Here is a 21,472-nt window from a genome sequence, read left to right as displayed (position 1 = left end):
AAATGGCAGGACAGACCACCGGAGAGGCGGCAGCAAAGGGGAGGCAGGAAGGGCCACAGCTTTCTCACCATCCACCACCTCTGGACCTCTGGGGGCAGGTCCATGTTCTCCCGGGTCCAGACCGGGGAAATGTTGCTGTTGAAGTGGCTATCAAACCACTCAGAGGCGCCGGCGTCGCCCATGCAGCGGCGACAGGCACAGCTCTTGCCGGCGGGCCCCTCCTTGCTGAGGCGCTGAAGGCCGGTGTAGCCGGGCACCAGCTTCACCCGGTGGGTCCCGTCCAGGGCGCCCGAGTCCAGGTAGGGCAGGGTGGCCATGCTGTGGTGGGAGTAGGTGAACAGCAGTGACATGATGAACACCAGCAGGAAGGCCACGGAGAGGAACCACACCCGCAGGGAGCACTTCATGGTTCGGCGCCCCGGGGAGCTGGGGCCTCAGCCCGGCAGTCAGGCAGGTGTCACCGTGGCCACTCCTTCCCCAGCCCGCTGATGGGCCAGCCACAGCGTAGCCTGCTTGTTCTGGCACCACACGCAAAGGGCATATGGGCAAGTGCCAGGGAGGGGACAGGGGCAGAGGTCCCACACTACGCCCTCCCTCAGCGTCAGGAGAAAGCACGTCGGCAGCAGTGGCTCCCCTGTCCCTGAGCCGCCTGGCCCTGCTTATGGCTTCATTGGGTCTCTCCGTCACTAGCTGGGCCACAGAGGCTCTGCTTCTCCCAGAGCCCTGGCAAGGGGGAGGTCAGTCCATCCCAGCCCTCTAGTCCCTTGGGGTTGCTGGCTGCCAGCTGTGGGGGTCCCCCTCTTTGGCGGCTTGAAACGATCCAGTCTGGAGCATTCGGGGTCCTTGTGGCTCATGAGCAGATGCCGAGGCGGCCCCTCGTCCCCTGCAGCAGGGAAGCCCTTGAACCCCAATCATAGCAGAGAGCACGTGGGCTTCAGGCAGCCTGAATTTCATTTAAGAGTCTTCCCTCTCTCAGTTGGCCCTCAGGGCCCAACCCCTCTGCCAGGGGAGGAGAGGGAACCAAGCCCCAATCCAGAGAGAAGAAACCCAGGAAGCTCCGTGGGTTCCAGAAAACTCTTCAGAGACCAAGATCCTCCTGGCGTTAGGTTCTGCCCTTCTACTTCCCATCCGAGGCGCCAGCCCCTTCCCCCGACGGTCGCAGCCCCAACTGCAGTTGTGTAGGGGTGGTCAAACTCCAGCTCCTGCTCTGAGGTCCTCTGGGGCCTGGGAACAGCCGCTTCTCAGCAGGGTGTTGCTTCGAACGCCATCAGGGTCAGCCGAGCGAGTGTGAGCCGAGCTCCAGGCCAGGGCCCAGGCCTCCGTCTTGGTGCTGCTGGCCCAGGCTTGGAGGCTGCTCTGCCCATCTCCGCTCCCCTGAGGCCTCTGTCCTGCCTTGAGCTAGCAGTAATCCCCTGGCAGGTTCCCCTCACTCGTCAGGCGCCAGGCTGCCGCAGCATGACTCTGAAATTGCAGAAAGGAAAAATAATGTGCAGACAGATCGCACATGCACACGTGCTCTCCCCCAGCCCTGCCCCCAAGTCCCAGAGGGGACAGAGCTGGCAGTAGAGGAGATGCCCACTTAACTGAAGGGTGGACAAGAGAAAGGGCTCTTCCCTCTAACTGCAGAGAGCATCACTCTGCTCTCCTTAACTCGGGCCTCTAAAGACGAGATTAGCCCGCCACCCTCACTCATTAGTCAGAAGGTAAACAAGGACAGAAAGGGATTTCCCTAGAGCCACAGGGCAAGTCGCTGGAAAAGCCAGGTTTAGGAAGTTCCTATTCCAGTGACATGAGGTTAATTTCAGCAAACTTAAGAGAAAATGGCCCAGAGAAAAGATCGTAGGGGACTGCAGATATGAGCCCCTGCCCGGGCGTTCTCTACCCCTGAGAAGAGGTAGAGAAGCCCCCCCCAAAGTGAGGGGGGCGGTTGACCTGAGCCCTGGGATTTGCCCTCTCCCCTCTGTAGTGTGGGCTACAGATGAAGCATTCCTGGGTTAGCTGGCTGATTCATTGACAATCCTTCCAGCTCTGGTGTCAGCGAGAGAACCTGACCGTGTCAGGACGCTCAGCACCACCACCACTCAGCCCTCTGGACAGTTGCCTTCCTCTGCAGGTTACCAAATAAATGCCATGGGCTACTGACAGCCTGAGACCCTGTGCTGCCCTGGGCAAGAGCAGGGAGAAGAGGCAGCAGGGAGCTTTGGAGATCCACCCTAAGGAAAGGAGCCTGAATCCATGCCATGTGCTAGGGAGCCAGGGTGAGAGTCAGGGACAAAGCTGAGAGTGGAGCCCCCGGGCCCTGGCTCCATGTCATGGGGAGCACTTAATCCTAGAGGCCTGCGTGTCCCCACCAGCTCCTCTCCAAGTCCAGCCAGCCCTGGCTCTGACCCGGCCCCTGGGCCTCACAGCTGCGCTCGGAAAGCTCCAGCTCCAGCCAGCTCCTCCGGCAACTCTGGCTGCTGCCTGTGCAGCACCAGCTGCACAGTAGGCATCTCAGGCTCTATGTTCAAGAACCTCTGCCGCCCCCTCCATTTATGGCAGCTCCAAATTCTGGGGCCAAGCCAAACCACAAAGCCATCAGGGAACAGAACTAACACGTTCCAATAAGGAGACATTATTCTGGGTGGGGAAACAATGCTCACAGACGTGAAGGAACTTGCCTAGTCACAACCTCCTGAGTGTAGCTGAGATTTGAGTCCAGGTCTATCCAGTTCCAAAGCCTGTGACTGGCCGGGGCGTAGAAAGAAGCCCATGGGTTCCTTCAACTACCCAGAGGCTCCAGGGTAAGAGGCAAAGAGACACAGAAGCCGGCTTCCCAGGGTCAAGAGTGAAGCTTCGTCCGCGGGCCTCACCGGGGCCCCCAGCTCTAACCCACAGACCCAGTGGCACTGGTCCAGTGTGCTCCTTCCAAAGGTTCTACTGCACCCTTTGGCATGCGGGACTCCATGCACAGCCTTTGGTGGCGCTGTCTGTAAATAGAAGCCAGGTCACTGTCTCTTCTAGGCCTCCCTTTGCTCATATCCATGACCAACATCTAAGGAAAAGAACTCCGTTTTGCAGGGTCTTGCTCCCAGCATCCTGTGACCTGAGGAGAGCCAGCCATGAGGCAAGCGGCCCAGGAGGTGGTGACTTTCCAGGCTGAGCAAGGGATGCTGCGAGGGGCCTGGCTGGGGAGACCTGGTTTCTGGTGCGTGGCCCACTGTGGCCCCCGAAGGCGGACTTGGGCAGAAACCGGCACAGGAGGCTCTGAAGGAAACATCTCTCACGTTGGGGAAGGCTGTAACTCCTTGCAGTCTCAACAAAGCGGGCATCTGACGTAACCGGCTGCCTTGTCAGGGGAGGAAAAGCCCCAGTTTCGTCACTGTGTTTGGGAAGAGCAGAGAGGGTCTTCCCAAACAAGGGTCACCGGCAAAAGCCTTTGCTCTGGAAATCCCAAGGCTGGGCTGCTTCTGGGAACGTGTGCTGAGGGCAACTGAGGGCACAGGGCAGAACGCAGCAAGAACGGTCAGAGGCCCCAGACATGCACCCCAAATCCCAGAAGTCACCTGGTTAAGAGCTTTTATGCACGTCATTTGCTCTGGGGTACTCCCCGTGCCCTCCAGTTGCCAATGCCTAATTCTCATTTCTCCCTTTCACAGCTGCTCTATCTTTCACTTTAAGCCCATGCAAACCCCGATGTAAAAGAGTCGGGGGAAGGGCACACATTTGGGCATCAGCTCCCACCTCTGGTGCCCACAGAGGGAAGTAGGCCAGTCTTCCAGGGCCACCTGGCTGGTGCTGGCTTATTTATTCATTCGACAGATACTTAATGGGCCGGCGCAGGGCTGGGGGCGCTAGTGTGGGACAGTAAACACACGTCCTGTCCTAATGGAGCTTCTGGTCTAGCGGCAAATACAAAGGCAAGGCACAGGGGATTACAAAGTGCCATGACAGGGAAGTTACAGGGTGCTGTGAGAGGGAACAGAGTACACAAGGAGGAAACAGCCTGACCTGTGAAATACATGGCAAGAGGGGCTTCCCTGGTGGCGCAGTGGTTAAGAATCCGCCTGCCCATGCAGGGGACACGGGTTCGATCCCTGGTCCGGGAAGATCACACATGCTGCGGAGCAACTACGCCCGTGCGCCGCAACTACTGAGCCTGTGTTCTAGAGCCCGCGAGCCACAACTACTGAAGCCTGCGCGCTTAGAGCCCATGCTCCGCAACAAGAGAAGCCACTGCAATGAGAAGCCTGCGCGCCGCAACAAAGAGTAGCTCCTGCTCGCTGCAACTAGAGAAAGCCCGCACGCAGCAACGAAGACCCAACGCAGCCAAAATAAATTAATTAATTAAAAAAAAAAAAAAAAAAACCATGGCAAGAAGGCCAGCAAAACTGGGGAGGGTGTCGGAGAGGTAGGCACGAGGGGCCCGGACACAGAGGCCTTTGAAGGGATTAGGATTTATTATTAATCTGATGGGAGGGTTTTGGGGAGGGATGTGTCATGACCTGATTTATATTTTAAAATGGACCCTTGGAGCAAATTTTTTAAAACTAACAGTACTAAGAGTTTAGAGAGGATGCAGAGTATCAAGAACACTCACTCACCATTGGTGAGAAAATAAATTGGTACAATGCTTGGGAGGCTAGTTTGGCATTACTTAAAAAATATGGACATAAGTATATCCCAGCAGTATTTCTTTTTAAAGAAAAATTAAAAAACATCTTTCTCACAGAAGAAGATGGAACACTGGGGACACAATGAGAGATTAGAAAGTTCCCCCATTTGTCCTGAGCTAATTTATTTTGTGATGTCCCATGTGAGAAGACATCCTCAGAAAATGTAGTCCTCCTAGTTTGGGTGGGAATGAATGGTTTCTCAGCCAAAGGTTGAATATTTAGAATCAATGAATTATAAAGCTGGTGAGTTCAGCCTGCTTGTCCTATTAAGCAGATTTAAAGCTTAAGTTGAACCCTGACAACTAGTTGAATACACTGTTTCATTTTCCCCCAAAATCGTGCTGCTACTTGGGACAATCTGTTTTTCTCATTGAGGTTTAATTCACATATAATAGGATGCAGAAGTCTTTCAATGTAGAGCATGATGCATGTTTACCCATGTGTGTGAGCACCCAGTATAAAATACAGAGAATTTCCACCACCACCCCACAACCCCGGAAGTTCCCTTGTGCTCCTTCCCGGTCATCGTTCACTGCTATACTATTTTGCTGAGTCCGGTCACCATAGATTAGGTTTACTTGTTCTTGAACTTCATATAAACACTCCTGCCTGGCTGGCTTCTTTTGCTCAGCACAATGTTTTGGAGATTCGTCCATGTTGTGTGTATCAGTAGTTTATTCTTTTCCACGTTTGGACAGTTGAGTTGTTTTTAGTTTTTGGTTGTTATGAGTAAAACTGCCCTGACCTTTCTGTACAACTCACCTTGTGGACACATACTCTCATTTCTCTGGGGTAAATACCTGGGAGTGGAATTACAGGACCATAGGGTACATACACCAGTATGTTTAACTTTACCAGAAATTATCAAATAGTTGTCCAAAGTGGCTGTAGCATTTTATGTTTCCACCAGTAACATAGGAGAGTGCCATTTGTTCCATGTCCTGGATATCTTCTATCTTTTTAATTTTAGGCATCCTGGTGGGTATGTAGTAAACTCTAGTATTTCTACAAGCAGATACACGTGAACATGTGTACCAAGAGACATATGAGAATGCTCAAGGCAGCACTGCGTAATAGCTGAAAACTGCAAACTCAAATGTCCATCAGAATAGGATGGATAAATCGTGGTCCATTCATGTAATACAGTAAAAATGAATGAACTCCAGTTTCAGACATAAACAGGAATGAATATGACCAAAAAACTATTATGTTGAACAAAAAGGATAAGTCAGGGATGAATACTTACAGTATGAGTTCATGAAAAGTTCAAAAGTATGCAAAGCTAAGCAAGAAGTTGTTTTAAGGCCTCTATACACATAGATGATAAAACAACAGATAAAATCAGGGGAACACTGTAAAATCCAGGAAATTCCCCTGGACGGGAAGAAGGTAGATGAGACAAGAAGAAGGGTCTATAGGAGCTTCAGAAGTACTGGGGAATGTATTACTCCTTAATCCAGATAGTAGAAACAGAGTATTTAAAATTTTTATTCTTTAAGGAATTTTTTGTGTGTGTGTGGTACGCGGGCCTGTCACTGTTGTGGCCTCTCCCATTGCGGAGCACAGGCTCCGGACGCACAGGCTCAGTGGCCACGGCTCACAGGCCCAGCCGCTCCGGGGCATGTGGGATCTTCCCGGACCGGGGCACGAACCCGTGTCCCCTGCATCGGCAGGTGGACTCTCAACCACTGCGCCACCAGGGAAGCCCAGTCTTTAAGGAATTTATATGATATATACTATTCTGAATGTGTGATGCATTTCATTATAAATTCTAATTTTTTTTTTTTTTTAGGTTAAAACATTTTTTGCTAAGGGACTACTCTGGCTGCTGTGTAACACTAGCAGGGGACCACAGAGAAGCTACTTCATGTATTCTGAAGGGTTTAACTGATGGGTGAGATGGAGGGTGGTGGGTAGGAGAGGAAGACTGAACCCGGGGCACAGGACCTTGTGGCCCGAGCAACCTGGTGTGTGTGTGTGGGGTGCCATTCTTTCATACAGAAAAGTCAGAAAAGAAAAGTCAGGAAAGAAATGGGTTTGGGTAAGAAAAAAAAAAACAAGAGTTCTGTTTACAACAGGTTAAATTTGAGATGCCCTTTAAATGTCCAGGTGGAAATGGCAATAGGCAGCAGGACACAGATGTCTGAAGCTCATGGATGAGGTCAGAGCTGGAGGGATACATCCGAGAGTCATCAGAGCACAGTTCATTCTTAAAACTACAGGACCAGAAGAAATTATTGATGGAAGGCCTGGCATAGATAAGAGAAGGCTGTCAGCAGTAACCTTCACAATGGCTGATCCAGAGGTTTGGAGGGGGTGAACACCTGACTGGATGAGAAGTGGCCAACAGGCAGGTGAAAAGGTGCTCAGCACCATGAGTTATCAGGGAAATACATATCAAAACCATAATCAGACACCACATCCCGCTCACTAGGATGGCTATAATCAAAAAGACAGATAATAACAACTATTAGTGAAGATATGGAGAAACTGTAACTCTCGTACATTGCTGGTGAGAATGTGACATGGTGCAGCTACTTTGGAAAACAGTCTGGCAGTTAAAAGGTTAAACAAAGAGTTACCGTATGACTCAGCAATTCTAATCCTAGGTCTATACCCAAGAGAAAGGAAAATATATAACCACATAAAAACACGTACACAAACGATTATAGGAGCATTATTCATATCAGCTCCAAAGTGGAAAGAACTCAAAGTTCCATCAACTGATGAATAAACAAAATGTCAAATATCCATACAATGGAATCTTATTCAGCCATAAAAAGGAAGCACTGAGACGTGCTACATGGATGAACCTTGAAAACATGGTGCTAAGTGAAAGAAGCCAGACACAAAAGACTACATATGATGTGATTCCATTTATATGAAATATCCAGAATAGGCAAATCCGTAAAGTAGGTTAGTGATTGCCTAGGGCTGGGGGTTGGAGGAGATGGGGAGCAACTGAGAATGGGTATGGCGTTTCCTTCTGGGATGATGAAATGTTCTAAAATTGTTTGTGGTCTCATTGCATCACCATGTGACTAGACTAAAACCAACTCACTTGTACACTTGAAATGGCCGAACCGTATGGTATGTGAGTTATATCTCAATAAAAGTGTTACTAAATAAAGGGAATGAGATAAAATAGAATGGGAGATATTACTGAATGTTTGTATACTGGTGGGGATGGTTCAGTAGAGGGAGAAGTTAACGCTGCAGGTAAAAGGATAATTAAGAAGCAGAGTCCTTGGGACTTCCCTGGTGGCGCAGTGGTTAAGAATCCACCTGCCAATGCAGGGGACACGGGTTTGAGCCCTGGTCTGGGAGGATCCCACATGCCGTGGAGCAGCTAAGCCTGTGTGCCACAGCTACTGAGCCTGTGCTCTAGAGCCCGCGAGCCACAACTACTGAGCCCGTGTGCCGCAACTACTGAAGCCCACGAGCCTAGAGCCCGTGCTCTGCAACAAGAGAAGCCACCACAATGAGAAGCCTGTGCATCGCAAGGAACAGCAGCCCCCGCTCGCCGCAACTATAGAAAGCCACAACTAGAGAAAGCACAGCAACAAAGACCCAACGCAGCCAAAATAAATAAATAGATAAATAAAAAACAAACAGCAGCAGAGTTCCTGAGCAGCAAGAACGGGGCAGAGGGTGGGGGGAGCCAGTGCCCGCATGGAAAGGGTTGACCTGCCTAGCAGGAGGTGAAGCAGAGAATGGGCACAGGCACAGGGAGGGATGCATCTTTATTGCTGGGGTTGGAGATTTACAGAGATCAGATGTGAAACAGTCCTCTAAGAGAGGAGAGTAACGAGGTAAATTTAGTGGGAGGCAAGGCAATACTAGTGTCTTCTGAGAGGTTTGTGGTTACAAATTTAGCAAATTCGGTGAGACCACTTAACAATAAATACCCCCTGAATGGCTGGCCGAGCTCAAAATGCTGAGGCTGAACAGAGGAACTGGAGAGCAGAATCCAGAAGGTCAGGGGCAGCCTTGGAGAACGGATGGTCTTCCCTAGAGCCTTCTACCAATCAGGGGATGCATGCTTGAACAACTATGCTAATACAAGGAAACAAGGGAAACCGAAGGAGGCCCTGGCCAGCCTGCAGGTGGAAGAAAGGAAAAGCAGGCATATGGGATTGAGCAGCAAAGCTTGCCCCAAAGGAGAATGGATGGAACTGGGTTTTGGAGGCTAGCATGGTTTTAGAACCAGTCTCTGGCCAGTTCCCAGGAGACAACCCATCAAATTAACCTAATGAAGCACAGGATATAGCACAGCCTCAGACCAGCGCAGCTGAACACAATCTTCTTGGCAGGCAGAGAAAAGAAACGTCAAAATAAAGAGCAGAGGATGGGGGAAGGGAGACTGCTTGAATCTGGAGGGGGTGGAAAGAAAGAAAAAAAATCCCAGCCCAAGACGCTGCTAAAGCACCCTCTTTCCTCCCACTGACACAAAGCCTAAGGATGTGTCCCAGAGCCTCAATGTAAAGGCATCAAACCACAGATTGTACCCACATTGCATGGTGTTTTATGAGTTTCTAAGCATTTGCAGGCATAGCCTCTCATTTGGTATTCACAAAAGTCCCAAGACAGCTCAAACAGGTCAGCCAGGCGATAAGTGACAGAGCTTTAATATCATTCCAGGTCTGATGGCTCCAAGGCCAGTGCTCCTTCCAAAAGCTCCCACTGCCTTCCAGAGAGGCTTTTCCCACTAACTGGGGCACAACCATCAAAGGGTTCCCTGTGTCCCAGAACCTTGCCAACCTAGTAACCCAGCAAACTCCCTGCTTGCTGGTGTGGCAACAGCCGACACCAGCAGAAGATGCCCTGGGGTGTCAGTCATTATCTGGAAGAAGAGACCTGACAGCCCCTCCCTCACACTCAACTGAAGCCCAGAGAGCCACATCCTTGATGTGTCTGAGAACTGGTTGCTTCACCTCTGCATGCTTGGCTGACTGAAGTCAGCACATTGCAACATGCTGGCACCACCCTCTGGCACACACCCCTCAGTTATCCTAGTGACTCAGGCCTCCTCGCTCCCCAGTTACAACCCCTCTGGCAGTGTCTTCCTGCAGGACACCTCACTTTGCCTTGATGTCGAGTCTGAGATCTCAGCTCCAGAACTTCTGAAGCTGTCCTGAGTTGGCAGCCAGGAAACCAGAAAGCAAGAGCTAACATTTCTTCCAGCCTATGATCATCACTCTGGCTAACTTTCAAATAAGTCCCAGCGAAATAAACCATCAGTCTTCATCGCAAGCGGATCGATGTTGCACCCTAAGAAACAGGCTCTAAGGGGAGGAATGCTGGGCTCTAAGGCACGGGGAGAGGGTGGGACAGGGGGACAGCTGGGATGTGGGGTCCCAGCTTTGCACCACACCTGCCCCTCAAAGGAGTCCCAGTGTGATTTGTTGGTGTTGGGTGCGGGGGAGGCGTCCAGGAATTTGTTATACATATCTACCGTAGGCAGGGAGCGATCCAGAAAAACAATACCGACCGTCTCAGTAGCAAGGCAAAGCCAGACAGAAACTGTTGTGGAGAGGCAGGGAGATGGGGCGAGGAATAAATAGAAAGTTATTTAAAGAACAGAACCGGGCTTCCCTGGCGGCACGGTGGTTGGGAGTCCGCCTGCCGATGCGGGGGACACAGGTTCGTGCCCCGGTCTGGGAGGGTCCCGCATGCCGCAGAGCGGCTGGGCTCGTGGGCCGTGGCCGCTGAGCCTGCGCGTCCGGAGCCTGTGCTCCGCAGCGGGACAGGCCACGGCTGTGAGAGGCCCGCGTACCGCAAAAAAAGAAAAAAAAAAGAAAAAAGAACAGAACCACCTGTATGATGAAGGCCAGGGCGGTTCCTGTTAAGCCCCTGTGTCCACTGACCAGTCTCTCCAGGGTCCAGACCACTTCTTATTCGCATTTTATCCAGTCTGGTAGATTTTTTCCTCTTTAACACATGAGTATAACCCTTTACCCTTAGGTATTTGGACTCATGTTACTACCTTTGTTTTCTCTTCACTAGTTTTCCTTTAGTTCTTTTTTCTTTTCCTGACTTGTTGGACTGACACACTACCCCTACTCCCACCACTTTTTTTCCTCCTGGCTTGGAAATTATATTCCTCTTCTTTTAGTGGTTATCTTAAATTGTTAGCATATATACATTGTCCTAATGAGGTCTACCGTTTTCAGCAGTACTATTCTGTTTAACAAGGCAGAAACTTGATGTGATTTAACAATGAAATTCCCTTCCTTACTTTACCTTATTCTTCCTTGATAATGTGGTGAGCAATTTTAGTTTTCCTTTTGTAAAATTAAAAAACAAACTAGACACTGGATTTCTGTTTGTGTGTTTTGCTATCTGTGGCAGACACTGTTGTTGGTTGCCTACCAGCAGCCACTCCCCCTTCTTTCCTGCCAACAGAATCCTGATTTTGCTCAGGTAGCAAAGAACCCAGTCCCAGGAGATGAGGCAAGCCTGGTCAAATCCAACCACAGTTGGCTGTTCCCTTTTACCAGGAATTGGTGTAAGAACGAACCAGCTCGGGCCAATGAGACATAAGGAGATGTCTGCTGGGGGCTTCTTGGACAGATTCTCCTTCCCAAAAAAGAGGCACATTAGAAAGCTTCCTTTCTCTTAGCATCTCCCTGCCTTCCTGCTTGGGAAGCTATAGGGTGATGATAGGTTACCTAGAGCAGCAGCAGCCACCTCACAACCATGAGAAGAAAGATCTTATACCCTTAAGATGGCACAGCAGAACAATGGAATAATCCAGGGTTCTTCCTGTCAATATTAGACCACTGCCCCAACCCTGGCACTCCCTACCTCCACACTTCTCATTATAAGCTAATTAAATCTTTTCTAGAGTTTAAGTCACTTTGAGTGACTTAAGCATCCAGATATACTGTCTATAGTTAAATTTACCAACATACTATTTCAATTTCTGCACTCAGTGCTGGTGCTAGCAACCTCCTCCTTCCCCCGAGATTTCTTCTTACTGAAGTATACCTTTAGCAGTTCTTTTAGCCAGGATCTATAGATAAAACTGTCTTAGCATATCCAAAAATATCTTTATTTCACCTCATTCTTGAATGATAACTGGATATAGAATTCTAGTTTCCCTAAGATAGTCCTCTATCATATCTGGCATCTAATGTTGATGAAATATTGTCTGTCGGTCTCGTTGTTGTTTCTCTGAATTCTGTTATTTCTCTGGTAGTTTTAAATATTTTCCCTTTATTCTTTTCTTTTCTTTTGGCTGCGCCATGCAGCATATAGGATCTTAGTTCCCTGACCAGGGATCAAACCCGTGCCCCCTGCAGTGGAAGCACAGAGTCCTAACCACTGGACCACCAGGGAATTCCCATATTTTCCCTTTATTCTTATCTGCAGTTTCCCTATATCTAGGTATTTATTTTGTTTGGTATTCGTGCTGTTTCTTCAATTCTGGAATTCTCAGCCATTATCACTTCAAATATTTTTCTGCCATTTCCTTGACTCATATCTGGAATTCCTACTAGACTTGTGCTAAAGCCTGTCACGTGTCCTCCATGTCTGTGCTGCATTCTAGATTAATTCCTCAGCATTAGCTTCCAATTCATGAGTTCTGTATGTCCAGGCTACAGCTATCCATTGTTTCAAATTCTAATTACACTATTTTTTGCTGCTAGAATTTTTAATTTAAAATTTTCATATTCACATATTCTTGTTTCTTTTACAACTTCCCTTTCTTTTCTTTAATGAATCTCCTGTTTCCCTAATCTCTTTGAGGATCCTTAACCTATTTCTATTAAAGATATTTTCTGATTACTCTGTTATTTTCATTTCTTCTGGGGTAACTTTTTCTTTGCTTTTGTTCTTTCTTCATATTAGTTTTCCTCACATGTTTCTGAATATATAAGCTCATCCCTCCCCTATCTGGGGGTTTTCACCTTTGCCTCCCCAGGTCCTTTGGGTCTCCTGGTCTAGAATCATATCTTGTAGTACCAGCTCAGCTTAGGTCCAGGCTCTAATGTTCTGTCCCTGTAGGTAAGCATCTTCATGATAAGCCATAGCCCCAGGGAATGGGTGACAGCAACTGTTTTCCCAGCCCCTGGGTTCGAGCAGTGGACCAGCTCTAATTCCATGCTTTGTGTTGAGCACTCCATAGCTCTGTTACCCCAGATTTCTAGCCACTTCTGCCTGCATCCAGTCTCAGAGACCAGGAGGCCTGCAGCTTCTGCCCTGCTCTCCCCTGTGTGTTCTTGCTCTATTTCTCATCACAGGGATGTTTATTTTGTGTGGGGAGGGAGGGGGAATACATGACTATGTTTTCAGCACTTTTTCTTTTATTTATTTATTTATTTATTTAGATGTTGGGGCAAGCGGGGGCCACTCTTCATCGCAGTGCGCGGGCCTCTCACTGTCACGGCCTCTCTTGTTGCGGAGCACAGGCTCCAGACGCGCAGGCTCAGTAGTTGTGGCTCATGGGCCTAGTTGCTCCGAGGCATGTGGGATCTTCCCGGACCAGGGCTCGAACCCGTGTCCCTTGCATTAGCAGGCAGATTCTCAACCACTGCGCCACAAGGGAAGCCCCATTTTGTCTTTTTATGTATTACTGCCATGTGTTTAGAGTATAAATTTACAGTGCCATCTTGACTGGGTGAGTTGGATTAAACTATTTGTACCAAGGAACTGGGAATCCCTGCCAATACCAGTCTCCTGAGAAGGTATATCAAACCATCTCTAACGAGATTCACAGAACTCCAGCCAATACACTGGGCGAAGTCGACTGAGACAGCCTGGGGTAAGCTGATCAAAAGTTCCAATTAAAACTGCTCTCCCATCCCCACCCCATCTTCATTCCAGTCCACCATGGGATGGAGGCAGGGGCGGGCAGACACGCAAATAGGATCTTTCAGATGTGGTCTGACCAGGCCTTCACTGAGGAAGGCCAGCCCTGCCTTCAGCCCCTCTTCCACACCACTTGAGCATTTCCCAGTGTTGCACCTGGCTGGGGAAACATGCATACTGGCCACATGGACACTCTTGATAAAAGGTCCATCTGACTCTCTTCAAGTCCCCAGCCCACCTGCAGCAGGCCCAGCCTTTAGTTTCAATTACATCAGAACAGCAGTGAACTCAGGAGCCACATTCGAGTCCAGGCTATCACCAGGCAGCCAGCCACTTTTTCTTTCCAGGCCAAGGTTCTTGGACCATCAGAGGAAGGCTATCCCACCTCCAGCCTCTTCCTCTCTGATTATCTCCTGCTTGTTCCTGCTGACCACCACTTTGACTTCCAAGCCATCACAATCAGCTTTCTTGGCTCAGACCCTTCCTTGCTTGTTTCTTTCAGCTGCTAATGGATTCTGAAGGTTCGGCCCTCAGTCCTTTTTCTCCTTTGCCTCTCTACGGTGCCCCATCCCCCTCCAAATCAAGAGCCTGCCCTTCTACCCTAGATTCTAGATTATATTCTCCATTGCCTCTTTAGCCATGTGGCATTTCGGACTTAACAAACTCATCACCTTCCTGCGTTCAAAAGCTTATGAGATGGAGATGCAGCTCTCTCAGTCATGGGGCCAAGGTCAGGCTCCTTCACACAGCATCGAGAGATCCCCAAACCAGGCCACCCTCCGAAGCCTCATCTCTCACCGTGTCCTACCCTCCAGGGGTTATGAGCTAATTTGGACCACAGGCCAAATCTGGCCCATATTTATTAATATCCTACACGAAACCTAAAAAGACACAGACAGGGCTTCCCTGGTGGCACAGTGGTTGAGAGTCTGCCTGCCAATGCAGGGGACACGGGTTCGTGCCTTGGCCCAGGAAGATCCCACATGCCGCGAAGCGGCTGGGCTCGTGAGCCATGGCCACTGAGCCTGCGCGTCCGGAGGCTGGGCTCCGCAGCGGGAGAGGCCACAACAGTGAGAGGCCCACGTACCGCAAAAAAAAAAAGACACAGACATGTTTGTCTCCTTCACTTAAGCTCTAAGTGTACAGACACCATGTTATTTAATTCACTATCTAGCATTGGCCTTCATATAGCAGGCATCAAAAAATATTTGTCCATGGGGGGGAGGGATAATTTAGGAAGTTGGGATTAACATATACACACTACTATATATAAAACAGATAATCAACAAGGACCTACTGAATAGCACAGGGAACTCTACTCAATACTACGTGATAATATGGGAAAAGAATCTGAAAAAGAATAGATACATGTATATGTATAACGGAATCACTTTGCTCTATACCTGAAACTAACACAGCACTGTAAATCAACTACACTCCAATATAAAATAAAAATTTTGTCCAACTGAATATCACCTCTCTACATAACCCCAGGGTTATAAGAAGCAGAAGAGGGGAGTTCCCTGTGGTCCACTGGTTAGGATTTGGAGCTTTCACTGCCGTGGCCCAGGCTCAATCCCTGGTTGGGGAACTGAGATCCCTCAAGCCGCACGGCATGGCCAAAATAAAAAATACATATAAATTTTAAAAAGTAAACAGTAATAAAAAATAAGCAGAAGAAATAAATGGTAATGAAAAAATGTTTTGAAGCCACTTTCAGAAATCACTGTATAAATATGCAGATGGAAGTGGTCATTATAATCAGCCCCCACTCTTTCAGCTTTGACATTCTAGAAGTGAAAGCTTTCTCTGACTTCTCGTGGACCACCAAGAAACACGAGGCCTCAGGTACAAACCAGGTTTCACAAATTGGAGGCAAGGAGAAGAGTGAGTGTGCAAAAGCTAGAGAAGCTGCCGGGACAGTGGGAACAGTTGAAGTGGACTGCTCCTAAGCTTCTGTCAGCAGAGACACACCAGGGCTGCCAGGGACAGTACTCTCTCTGGTGGCTCCCCTAAGCACCGCAGGCTGCTGGCTAAGTCCTCCTTAGCTAGGACTTGTCAGATCTCACAACCATCCACCGCAGCTCAAAGTCCCTTTCCAGTCAAGCCTCCCGAAATGAAGGAGGCACCTAGAAACACTTGGCTTCACATTTTGGCTTTGCCGCTTGTCAGCTATCAACCATTTAGCCCCTCTGATCCATGCCCTGATCTGTAAAATGGGAGTACCATCTACTTTGGAGGGTTTCTGGAAGGACAAGAGCCAGAAAGCTCCCAGCCTCAGTGCCTGTGCTCCTGGGGTGGGCAGGTGGAGGGCCACGGTTTGGTTAGTCCCAGACCCAGCCTGGCCAGCTTTCTGGGCTGCAGGCCCGTGACCCCGAATAGGCAACACAGGTTCCTCAGTACTCTCAGCCCCACGCCAGCCCCGGATTCCCCAGGCCAGCACCGCCAGGGTCTTGCTCCAGAGCTTCCTTCCCTGCCTAACCACAGGCACTGCCTGCCCACCCCATCGATCCCCACTGTGGCAGCTTCCAGGGAGGTGGAGTGGGCAGCGTAGACCTGAAGGCTCAGAGCCAGCTCTGCCCCAATGACCCCCACCCCCAGGCTGCACAGCGAGCAGTGCTGTGTCCATCCTGTGGCAGAGCTTGTGGGTCACGGAGCCTGTCTCACCTGTTCCCTGGCTTCGTCACACTACACAGAACAGAGGCCTGCCCTGAGCTGGTTCTAAACAGTTCACTGAGGTCCATCCCACACTTGGCCACCTCTGTGACTCTCTAGACACAAGTTGGCAGCAAGATTCTAAAAGAGACACACAGCATCTCACACGCGTTTCATTCTACAGATAACGCACCCGGGAGAACTTTTCAACCGAGATTTTTAAAAGCCTTAGTCTTTGGTGTCATTTTTTTACGTTTTCAAACTGTAAGTATTGGGCTTTGTATTTTGATGAAAACTCAAAATAGTGGCATTTGGGGCCTGTGACCAGTAATCAGACCAAACTTGTAACCGACCATGGATCTGAATAAACCTGTTCTTGGTCCTGAAAAAAAAAAAGATTCTAGAAGAGACAGTTTATAAGGGGGTTCCTCTACAGGGCTGAAAGCCTCTGACATTAACAGAAGCAGGAGATGGACCTCCCTGGCAGTCCAGGGCTTAAGATTCCCAGCTCGAGCCCAAAAATAAAAAAAAAAGAGAGAGAGAGAGAGGCAGGAGACAGGCGAAAGACCCTGAAGGTAGGAGACTGGGAAAGAAATCTAAGCTTCTTTGAGGACTTCTGGAGGAAACAGGGAGCAGGATAAATTAAATGGTGGCCTAGGGCAAGTCAGAGAGGAGTCTGGAGAAGCTGAGGTCTAGACCTTATTGCCCAACTCTCCCTTCCAAGGCAATTAAACTTGACTAGCCCACCCACACTCAGGGTCAGGAGACCATGGTGCTTACAGTCTGCTCTGATTTCCTCTAAAGATAAGGTTTTCAAAGCGTGGGAGGCTTGGCTATTCTTCATGGTTTAAGATTCAGATCTCAGTCACAACAGAGATGTAATGAAGAGCCACAGAAAAGCTGCCGGGCCCTCCTTTTCCTTCTGCACCTTGTCAGGATACCTAGGGGATGCTTCGAGAGAAAAGCAAAGGATGTGTTCATTCAGCAAATATTTATCACACCAGGGAGTGGCAGACAGCATGGGAAGAGCCCCAGGCCTCTACCTCCTTGTATAGCCGCATCACTGACCCCTTAGCAAAGCTCTTCTCTCTCCAGCCTTGCAGTTCCTGCTCTGTCGAGGAGCAGAGCAATGGGACTCCTCTGTTTTGAGGATGCCCCACCAGCCCCTCTAGTCTGCCCGCCACCCAGGGCTCCTTGGTTTTGCCGGCCAGGCTTCCCCTAGGAGAGCTGCCCTTCCAAGGGTATGCCAAGGGCAGCTGACTCCAGAGACCAGCAACCCAGGTCCCAGCTGTCAGCCTCTCCCTCTAAAGAGGAGGGAGCTGGTGACAGCATATCCCAGAGGCCTTCAGAGGGGCATAACCAGAGCAATACCCACCAGCTAGAACACGGGTGGAGGGCAGAGCCGAGGGCTTCAAGAAGGACGAGGTGAGTCAATCCTCAACTTACAGACCCCTTGGGGAGAAGGCTCATGCTTCCTGTCCAACTCATGCTTATCAATGGGAGTCCTCCTTCCTCAGAAGCACGGGTTACTCCAATCCTCCGCAATGTTGGCTCCCCCAAACGCACACACCCTCTACCCTGGGGTGGGAGGACTAGTGTAGGTTTGATAGATAGAAGGTTTAAAAGACAGTCTCATTGCATTCCATTGTCCCCGCCAGAAATGGGTGAAAAGAAAGGAGTAAATGGTTTCTCCGGGTAACCTTCAACCCCCTTCTCCCCAACCCATACACCCACGTGGCAGGGGACGAGCCTGTGAAAACCTCTTCCATACACCCAGACATCTTCCTGGAATACTCCCAGGCAAGGGCATGCAGACTGAGAAGGAAGCTCCAGGGGCTGGGGGCAAAGGGCAAATGTTCTCCTAAAAGAGCAGATTCATACACATGGCAGAGAGAGGCAGGGCATTCCGTTTCTAACTCCCAACCAGCCCTCTTAGACAGCAACCCCAAGAAATCTTGAATCTGATCACTCTCGCCCTCACCACTGGGGAAGCGGCAGGACTGGTGCTTCTGTTTTCCACCACTGCCCTGGCTCACCCCTTCCCAAGCCTGCACTGCACTGTGGCACGGGGCTCTGGACAGGGTCCTCCTCCCTATACTGTAGGCACTGGAAGGTTGGCCACCTGAAGAAAGCTGATGGGGAAGGGCTGAGCTAGGGTCTATACAAGTCCTGCCAGGACACACCTAGGGAAGGGAGAAGCTGTGCCTCTAGAATCTTCCAGGCCACAGTCTCTGTGGCTCACAACTCCAGCCAGGCCTTGGCCCAGGCCCAGAGTTGAAGGATTCAACTTAAAACTCTGGCATCTATCCCCATATCCTCTGTGGGATGGGGGGATGGGGCAGAGAATGCCAGGGAAGAGGTCATAACCTAAGTGGCCAGCACTGTGACCCTGCAGGAAAGGGGCCCGGGAAGCAGGGTGACCGATGCTTTGCTGGAAAGGAGGGCTGCAGGACCGGTGTCTGTGTAGTCATTGTATGTGCACGACCCAGTAGGACTCCAGGCCCTCAGCAACCAGGGGGCAGACACCAGCCCTTCCTGGGGGCATACTGGGATGGACTTGGCCCAAAGCTCTGATACACAGGGCAAGCTCTGGCCCCTGACAAGGCTGGCAGAGCTCCTGGGATGCGAAGGTCCAGAAACAGTGCTTCTGGGAGCACAGCAGCCCCCGTTCTGGGGTTCTTCCGTCCCCCAACCCGGGGCAGAAGTCAGGGGCGCACACTCACTCCACTAGGGCCAGCGTCACACTTGAAGGTGCAAGTGAGAACAGGGCTCTGTGTCCTCAGTGCCAGGACTATGCAAACCTCTTCCCCTGGGCTGGTATAACCTATGGCTGGAACTCTTCAATCCTCATGGCCCAGCCAAGCCACCCAGGTGGGAAGTCTGCCAGAGCCTCTGGGACCAGGCAATATCATGAAGGTGAAAGTCCAGGCTGCAGGCACAGAGGCCTACTTTGTCTGGGGCGAATTTCTCTAAAGGGCTTCAACCTCGGCAGGGTAGAAACAGTGGGCTGTAACTGTCGACAGACAACCTCCCTTACTCTATCCACCCTGCCCCCACATTTCCTTATCCGGCGGCGGTTCTTCTGATTTTTTTGCTGCTTCATCTGAACACTGGTTATGAAATGGGAGCACCTTGTGTGCCAGCAGGCAGCCGTTTGAGGCGTGGACACCGTCCTGGGCACCACTTACATGCCAGGCAGGATGCAGAAGTGGGGCTGCAGGCTGGAAACTCCACTTTATGGTCAGGCGCTTACCTCCTTCTTTCATCAAGATGAGATGACTTCAAAGTGTTCTTTTTACTTTTTTTTTTTTTAAAACCAGAACACTCTTTCCCCCCAACCCACCCGAAAACTTCCATCAACCAGGCCAACTTATCAGTTTCTATTCTTGTGGCCCAGTGGGAAGAGGGAGGCTGGTGGTGAGACTTGTATAATTCCTGCCAAGATCAGATGCTGGAGAACCACCAACCCTTTACGGCAGCTTGTGGGCTAAGCTGGGGCCTGAGTGCTGTGTCAAGAGATGGGGCGGGCTTCCCTGGTGGTGCAGTGGTTGAGAGTCCGCCTGCCGATGCAGGGGACATGGGTTCGTGCCCCAGTCTGGGAAGATCTCACATGCCACGGAGCGGCTGGGCCCGTGAGCCACGGCCGCTGAGCCTGCGCATCCGGTGCCTGTGCTCCACAACGGGAGAGACCACAACAATGAGAGGCCTGCGTACCGCAAAAAAAAAAAAAAAAGAAAAAAAGAGATGGGGCCCTGTTACAAGGCTTACTTAAAATGAATAAGGTGACACTGTTATAGGTACAGTCATGTAGGTGCCAATTCCCTGGGCGACCTCGGGAAGGAGCTACATTCCCTCACAGCCAATCAGCCCTGAGTAGAGAGGAGGTGGCCCACCTGCCCTAAAGAGGACTCATGACAGGATGGGTCCCAGGGGTCCTTAGGGAGACAGGTCAGCACTAGGAGACCAGAGACTCTGGCAGAAAGGCATATAGAGGTGCGCTGGTCCTAGGGGTGGGTATCTCCAGTGGGAAGAGTACCCCGAAAACCCTGGAAACAAACCAGTAACCTGTCCTCTGTGAGCCAGACTGTTTTTACTCTTCATACACCCTATCTTTAGCTTTCCTTTGTTCTCCTTTTATACTTAGTAACGTCTTTCGTCGTTGGGAAAGGTCAGACTGTGGCAGCTATGCTAATGAAAACACAAAGGAGGTGTTTGCATCCATGCCTGGACCAGGAGATTAAAGGGAGCAATGTCCCCTCTCTCCCTCGGGAGTGGAGGTGGAGAGAAGCCCAGAGGTGGGCCCTTTGCTCAGCCTGTGTCCTCTGCAGTCATCTTTCCCACAGAAACCTTGGGAAGTGCAGTTAGAGGCCCCGAGCTAGTGCCCAGCCTGGTGCCACAGGGCAACTGCCAGCACCAATCCCGCAGGAAGCACCCCTGCCCTGTGCCCCCGCTAATCCCTGTGTCACTAATATTCAGCTCCAGGAGGCAGAGAGCAGGTGGCCGGTAAACTGTAGAGGCCAGTGCACACCTGCTTTCATTCACCCCTTGCTCTGGCTAAGCCGTCTTCCTCGTCACTGAGGAGCTGATAATATGCTGTGACTGACTCAGGCAGGACCCCTGGGAGGAAAGAACATCCCCAAGGTTTCTAGGCAGGTAATCTGCTTTCCCTTCAGGAAAGTGGCAATATCAGCTGCTATGAGTAGAGCAAAGGCAGCCTTCCCCTTGCCCTGCCTCTGCCCCTCGCCCCTCGGTGAGGGGAGCCAGGGTGGGGGAGCAAGGAGCCCTCCCCAGTCCCATCCTCAAAGAGCAATTCATCCTCCTGGACCTGGCCTGCTAAGATAATATTTGTCATGACATCTATTACTGTTGTCAACTTTGGGGGAACATGGAGGGAGGAATACACCAACTGGGGTCCATCACCATGGTCCCCAGGGAGCGGTATCTTTTGGCTAACTTTATTATGTATCCTGGGGTTACAAGGGGATGGCCAACATGATGGTGCTTATTTGGGGCTTGGGCTGTACAGGGTGACCTGGAGGCCACCAAGAGGTGGGGCCCAGGGCCTCCTTTCAAGCTCCTTGCCTGGTGAGACTGGGGCAGCCCCACCTCAACACGTGTCTATGAGTTAACATTTTACAGTGAACTCTGGACTAAACCCAGATGACCTCAATTCCAGGACTGGCTTTGCTATTCGACAGCTGCATGTCTGGGCAAATCTTACCGCTCTGGGCCTCAGGTCCTCCATCTGTAAAATGGGCATGATGATGTCTGCTGCCCTGCTTATCTCACAGTCCCCATCAAGATGAAATAAGCAATGACTATAAGCTTCAAGGCCCTATGTACCCGAG

The 21,472-nt window shown here is 50.4% G+C and overlaps 1 protein-coding gene across 7 annotated transcripts in view; it reads right to left on the bottom strand.

Annotated features, from left to right (window-relative positions):
- Positions 1 to 21,472, bottom strand: part of ST3GAL2 (ST3 beta-galactoside alpha-2,3-sialyltransferase 2) — a 76,437-nt gene that overhangs the window by 31,692 nt on the left and 23,273 nt on the right. For all 7 annotated transcript variants that reach the window (XR_009517534.1, XR_009517533.1, XR_009517535.1 and 4 more), the window contains exon 2: positions 69 to 1,461. Coding sequence is in view for 2 of the 7 variants with exons in the window: in XM_059999614.1 (XP_059855597.1) it covers positions 69 to 407 (339 nt within the window). In the remaining 5 variants the exon portion in view is untranslated. The remainder of the gene's footprint in view (positions 1 to 68; positions 1,462 to 21,472) is intronic.

This window comes from Delphinus delphis, chromosome 20, assembly GCF_949987515.2.
Source record: "Delphinus delphis chromosome 20, mDelDel1.2, whole genome shotgun sequence".
In the NCBI taxonomy this organism is placed as follows: domain Eukaryota; kingdom Metazoa; phylum Chordata; class Mammalia; order Artiodactyla; family Delphinidae; genus Delphinus; species Delphinus delphis.
This window is presented reverse-complemented; position numbering and strand designations above follow the sequence as displayed.